At 33.0% G+C, this 7221-nt stretch overlaps 1 protein-coding gene across 1 annotated transcript; it reads right to left on the bottom strand.

Moving 5' to 3' along the window:
- Positions 1–373: 373 nt before the first annotated feature.
- Positions 374–6561, bottom strand: LOC131926950 (uncharacterized). The gene is made up of 2 exons (XM_059282558.1): positions 6507–6561; positions 374–1412 (listed from the first exon to the last, which is right to left on the bottom strand). The coding sequence occupies exon 2, from the start codon at positions 1409–1411 to the stop codon at positions 374–376; it is 1038 nt and encodes a 345-aa protein (XP_059138541.1). The 5' UTR covers position 1412; positions 6507–6561.
- Between the last annotated feature and the right edge of the window lie 660 nt (positions 6562–7221).

The following is a 7221-nucleotide window of genomic DNA, read 5'->3' as shown; positions in this document are numbered from 1 at the left end:
TAAAATGTTACAATTATGAAATGGGCCTATGTATGTACATATTTACACAAACTAAAGAAAATGACATTGTAACTAATGTTCATGTTTATGAAATTGAAATAGTTAAATCATATATATATATATATATATATATATATATATATATATATATATATATATATATATATATATATATATATATACATGAACCAGCATTTCTGTACATCACAACACAGGCCAAAAGTTACAAGTAAATTCCTTAAAAAAGCCAATGTTATATGCCCATTTTTACACATACAAGACAATAAAATAACATGTCATTGAAGTTGAAGAAGACAAAATTAAAAATACATGAACCAAAAGGTTTGTGTTTTTCAAACAGTATACCAAAGCACTATATGACATTCCTTTCTTCAATGTTATTTTCTTTTATATTGTTTCTCATATCTGCCTGACACTCATCAAGTTCTAACAATAAATAATCGTACATCTCGTTGGTTTCTTTCATTCTTTGCTTTAACTGTGAAATAATGCCATTCTTTTCTTCCAATTTCTCTTTCAAAGAATTTATGGTCTCAATGTTTCTCCTTTTAGCTTGGTTTAAGCTTTTGATTTTCAATTTCCTTTGTCTGTCAATACTGATAACAGCTGGTGTACAAACTTTTGAAGAAGAGGACTTGGATGGCGAGGTGTTTGAAGGGGAACTTTGGGTGGGGGACGATTCAGGTGGGGCCACTAGGGCTGTAGGCTTTATATGTGCTGTTTTTAATTGGGCATTGATTTGTTTCTGTCGTTCTAGTTGCGCAGTTAGTCTTTTTATTTTTTGATTCAAGTGTTTAATTTTATAAACTTTGTTGGCTGCAAGTTCCATTTTGAATTCCTTGACTTGCATTTTTAACCTTTTGTTTGTCTTGACCAAAATAGTTGCTGATTTTCTTTTTAGCGCACACTTTGAACAGTCAGTTTTTAATTTCTTAGTTCCTTCTTCAACCACAACTTCCTGCTCTGGCTGCATCACTTGAACTTCTTCTTGGACCACCACTGGTTTAGGTTTACTTTGTGGCAAAATAAATGGTCTTTCTAGAAATTGAACAATTTCAGGCATGTTCCTTGATGGTCTAAATTTTTTAAATTCAATAGACAAACGTCTCACAGAACCACTTAACGTATCAGTTGTACAACTGTAACTCACAGGTTGTCTGGCTTTAAGAATTTCATTCAGTATCTTTACAGCTGGAATAACTTTTTTAGTATTTTCCATCCAAAGATAAATGAGATGCCCAAGTTTAATTTCAACAGCCTGGTGAATATTATTGTACGTATTGACTAAGTTCTTCACATCATTAATAGTATGTTGATGCTCTCCTGAACATTTAGTTTTCTTGCTTGTAACCTCTGCTGGACCAGAGGAAGTACTTGCATGATCTGCCATTCTGAGAAAAAAAAAAGGATTCACAAAATTTAACAATACTAAATATTATCTATAAAAGATATCCTGCTCTGTTAGTATAATTATGCTCACTAACCACCAATGATGTCACAAAACCACCACCCAAATTCTCACTATGCCCCCCCCCCCCCCTCCCAACAAAAATCACAATTTCCCCCAAAAGAATGACAAAATAAAATACTATGTGACATTTCTTAAGCTCCCACCACCATCCTGAAGATTTATGGATGGCCCATGCAATATCATTTAATATAGCAGCCATCTTGTTTAAGTTTTTTTTTGTAAACTTATAGAGAGATTCAGGGGAAGCCACTCTATTTTAAAAATGGCTGCTGTTTATATAGCAAATCTTGCTGGCAAACGAGTTAATTTCTGGCCTATAGGGCCTATTGATATTTAGCCATTGATTTAGGTTTATTATTCAATTTATTCATTTATCTATAATATTTTACACAAATATGTCACATGAATATAGGCCTACTTCTATTAAAGCCTTGACAATGAGGTAACTTTTTCGTACATTGCTAGCCGAGGGCGATTTTACTTCCTAAATGACACTAAAAGTGAAAACGATAGGCCTATATTAGTAGTAGTACTAGAGTCTAGTAGGCTATATTTAACTATAGGCCTATTAAACAAGGTAGCCTATATTAGTATTAAGTAGGCTATATAGGGGGTAATCTATCGTTTTGGGTACGTAAAATCGCCAGCAGCTAGTAATGTACGAAAAAGTTACGTCATTGTCAAGGCTTTAATAGAAATATACTGTGATATATTTGTGTGAAATATTATAGATAAATGAATAATAAACCTAAATCAATGGCTAAACATATCAATATAGGCCAGAAATTAACTTTAAACAGCAGTGTTTGAAAGCAAGATTTGCTATATATATACAGCAGCCATTTGGAAAAATAGAGTGGCTTCCCCTGAATCTGCTATAAGTTTACATGAAAACAAACTTAAACAAGATGTCTGCTATAGTGCAGCTATAGTAAATGACATGAGCATGGTAGAATCTGTTGGAAACATCACTAGTCTTCATTTATTACTGAAAAGTTTTAATTCAATTGTTTAAAAACAGGTACAGAAATGAAACAAGGAAACATTTTTGTATTACATAATAGGGATTTTGGTAAAAAAAACACTAATCATCATATAAAAATAAAAATTACATATTCTTGTAGAGCTCAACTATATGAAAACAAAACAAAAAAGATTTTCTGTCTAGCTCAAATAGTTTTTTTTTAGCGAATTTTTTTGTGAGGGGTGGAATCCCCTTGCTTTTGCATTGGCCAATTGTGACAAGTCATGGTATACCTGAATAAATTGAGCATAGTTATTTTACTTGCAGTTGTATTTTGTTCATATTTGCAGAGTTTAACTAGAATGATATATAGAACTTGTAAATGCTATTGAAATGAATAAAAATAATACAGAACTTATATTTTTGTGTTGGCTTCCTCCCATAACCCCAAAAAACTGTGTGCTGCGCAAATATGAAAATGTTTCTTAAGCCATATTTTATATAAATACAGCAAATGAAAGAACTACAAAGTTAGAAATCTAAAGTAAATGACTTGAACACTGTTATGTGCATATAATTGCCTCATTATTTTGGGCAGGTGAAGTAGAGTCCATCTTTAAGCCATTTTGTTATAAAACTGCTGCGCAATATGAAAATGTTTCTAAAGCAATATTTTATATAAATACAGTGAATGAAAGAACTCCATAGTCAGAAATCTAAAGTAAATGACTTGAACACTGTAATGTGTCTATAACTGCCTTGTTATTTTGGGCAGGTGAAGTAGAGTCCATATAAAAGCCATTTTGCAATAAGTGAAATGAAGTTATCAGATCAATGTTTTTGTGTGAATTGTGTATGGATTCTGATTTTCAGCATATAACGATATCTAAGGGTAAGTAGAACTTGAATACTTAAAATTACAGTTAGCACAATGCTAGTGTATAGCAACAGACAGGTAACCTAGATCTAGGATTCTAGGTCTGACTCTTGTCAGAGTCTAGTCACTAGTCTGACAAAAATTGGATTTTAGGAAAAACATATTCTGTAGAACTAGAATCTAGAGCTGAAAAAATTAAAGATGGGTATGTAAATATATTTTGAAATAAAAAATTAGGAGATTTGTTTGCACATTCCAGAAGAATGCTGTAGTTAGTTGATCAAACTTAAGGCCGGAAGATCGGGATGAAAAAATATAACAATGGTGGCAACGCGACCTACATACAGTGACCACCTCTAAACGAGTATATCTAATGTCAGAGTCAAAATATCCAAAAACAAATATCATTTCCACATATATAAGATATGTCTGCTCAGTAATCTTCACTCATCTAGAATAACCTTTTAAAAAATCGTGATTCCAACGTATTTGAAACTAGCCTTCATACAGGGGGAAGACCAAAGCAGAGACAGCGTGCAATCAGATCGCTAAGCCATCAAAACAATGGGAAAACCATTCTACTTTTCATTTAACATTAGGAAATGACCTTTTAAACTTAATTAATTACCATAAATTAAAAACTTATAGAGTCCTTGCAAACACGTGACCTAAATCACGTGATACCTACGCCCGCCGCCACAGTGGTGTACATCAGACGTAAACACAATCAGCTGTTCGCCAGCGCTGGACGTGTTCACCGTATGTAAAGAATCGCGCCCGCGGAAAAGGAAAAATATGTTAAAAAACTTGAACTCTTAGGAATTGAAGATCCTTATACAGTTATTGACAGTTTCGTGGATAATATAAATATGTGGCTGAAATTTCTAAATAAAAATACTGTTAGTAATACCGTTTGCGTTTAGAGTTTAAGTAGACGAAGCTGATCAAATGCAGTAATATATTAGAGGTTATCTACTGTAGCAAACGTGAGACCACTTAACTCCTACAAAACCCACACTACAACGGCTAATATAATCCATGGGTAATAACCAATCTGGGTAGCATGTTATACAATTTAAGACCCTTATAATCCAGCAGGGAAGTAATCAGACACATTAATACTGACGTTCAACCGTCATGATGGCTGCCCCCACCTGTATCTAGCCCACAATAAAACCAAAGAGGAGTCTGCCCTGCCCTCCCCTGAAAATGCCTCACCTCCGTGATACCCAGCCCCACAGAGATAGTATTTCTTATATAATTTTGACCCTCAGGGCCCAGCAGGGAGAACAAAGGGGAAAGTCCCACTGCTCTCCCCTCAACACTTCTCACCTCGGTGTCATGTTATGTCATTTATAGCACACACGGCTTATCAGGGGAAAGCATTAAGGCATTAAGAATCTTAACTCTGGACAGCTACACACTAGTATACTAGCTACACACTAGGTGCCTACTGTAAACTACTAGACTGTAGGCCTTATGTAGACCTGCAATTGTATCAATTGTAGACTGGGTCCATTGTTATTATTCTAAACCATCTCACTTATAATGTTTCTAGCTTGATTTGTTTCTTTTATAAACAGTGGATTTAAAAAAAATTAGCCTAATCATTAACCTAATAATAATAATGTGGTTATTTGTTGTTGGCTGGTATGATCTAGATTGTACTACTAGGCTACAAAAACTTAGTAGACCAATTACTAGATATGAATTTGAATTTAATTAAACTCAGTCCAGTATCAGATACATATTGCTGTAAAAAGACAACAAAGTAGGTAGGCCTTAGTAATTTATTAAAGCCTTCTACTACAATAATATCAACTACATGCTTGTATAAAGTTTTTACAATTTAATTTAAGTAGCAGATTCTAGATCTAAATCTAGTCATATAATCTATTTCAATTTCAGAAAATTTCGTTTGCTAAAAAAATGATTAGATAATAGAGCGAGATTTTAGATCTTAGAGACAATTAAATGCTTTATTAGGCCTATTATGACTACTTTTGATTTATTATGGGTGTATTTTGAATCGAATGTAGATCTAAAGTAATTAAATTTAAGTAAAGAAGTAGATTCTAGATTCTATGTCTACCCAGCGGAGCCAGGTATAAGCCTACTATTAGATCTTGTTATTCTTATTAGCCTATAATATTACTTTTGACTTTGTCTTTTACTATTAGTATTTGTGAAGGTCGAGCATATTTGTTTTATTAATAGTTATCTTTTATAATTAAAATGAAGTTTATTATTTTACTGTCCTTACATGAAACAAAGTATCGAGAACTGCATTTGATCAGATTCGGCTACTTTAACTCTAAACGCAAACAGTATTACTAACAGTATTTTTATTTAGAAATTTTGTCCACATATTTATTTATACGAAACTGTCAATAACAGTATAAGGATCTTCAATTCCTAAGAGTTCAAGTTTTTTAACGTATTTTTCCTTTTCCGCAGGTGCGGTTCTTTACATACAGTGAACGCGTCCAGCGCTGGTGAACACGTCCAGCGCTGGCGAACAGCTGATTGTGTTTACGTCTTGTGTACACCACTGTGGCGGCGGGCGTAGGTATCACGAACGGACGTGACGTCATATGAAAGGACTCTATTAGTATGCAAAACCAAATCTCGTGCCCCCGGTATCAGAAAGTAATGGGCGATTTCGGGTCATGTTTTTACCGCGATCTCAGCCGATACCGACAACCTTACATAAACCCTCTTCAAAATGTGAAATAGGCCTAATTATTAAAATTTAAGGAGTCACCTGTTTTTCACATTACTAGTCACGGGCGATTTTACGTAGGCTACCTAAAACGATAGATTACCATATAGGCCTAGGGGCCTATATTTCCAGATTTCTATACCCGACTAGGTCACTAGATCTAGATTAAATCTATATAGTCTATATAGATCTATAATAATAGTAATACTGTATCCGACTCTATCGAAATCGGGCGATTTTACGTAGGCCTACCTAAAACTAAAACGATAGATTATTATTATTACCTCTAGCTAGATCTAGATCTAGATCTAGATCTAATATTCTAATATTGATGAGTCCCCAAGCAAAACTTAGCGACTCTAAATTATAATGTAATATGTAACTAAAACAAATGGCCCTTATATTGATTGTCTACTAACGAATCTACTGAGATATTCATAAATCTGCTAACTTTTTGAAAATATAAACAGGTCTGAGAAATATTATATTTCAAATATAGATCTATCGTTTTCTACATCCGGCTAAAAGGAAATGTCGCATTTTTATAAGTTATAATATAATTACTAATTATAAATAGAGCCTAGAATCTAGAAGTTTCGTAATTATATTATTTTCTAAGTTTTTTTTAATAAAAGCATGAAAATATTATTTTTAACGTTTTTAAAAGGTTTTATTTAATTTTATTCTTTTGTTATCCATCTGTCATAAGTGAAAACTAGTGATTTATTTTAAAATGGACACCAGCGAGTTGACGAGATTCCTTCCGTAATGTTGTTGACATGGAATAAAAATGTGCTTTTTTAGATTTAGGACCATAAAACTAATAAAAGATAAAATTTTATTAAAAACTTAAGCCTAAAATTAATTCAGAAATGTAATATTTTTAGAATCAATGCTATACAAGTTGCAGATCCAGAGAACTTGAAAATAATTTGTTGAGTTTAAGGCTACATTTCTACTTATTTTCATCAAGCCTAAGTTATAACCCGATGTTTCACTTTCGTAAGACACACATTGATTGGCTGTAAAGGAACTCCGTGATCGATTTCTGACAGCCCCACTTTATAGTTATTTTGTTTACAAAACTTTGCAGATCAAGTTTTTAAATAACTATGCAAATTTAAACACCATGACATATTTTTGTCTATTTTTAGCTTACAATGTGT

This window comes from Physella acuta, unplaced genomic scaffold (assembly GCF_028476545.2).
Source record: "Physella acuta isolate Inbredline_101_S28 unplaced genomic scaffold, ASM2847654v3 ptg001353l, whole genome shotgun sequence".
Taxonomy (NCBI): domain Eukaryota; kingdom Metazoa; phylum Mollusca; class Gastropoda; family Physidae; genus Physella; species Physella acuta.
Note: the sequence above shows the minus strand (reverse complement) of the source record. Positions and strands in the feature narration are given on the sequence as shown.

Bases quoted from the DNA above. Each gene is read 5' to 3' on its own strand.
- LOC131926950 (XM_059282558.1), bottom strand. From the start codon at position 1,411: ATGGCAGATCATGCAAGTACTTCCTCTGGTCCAGCAGAGGTTACAAGC.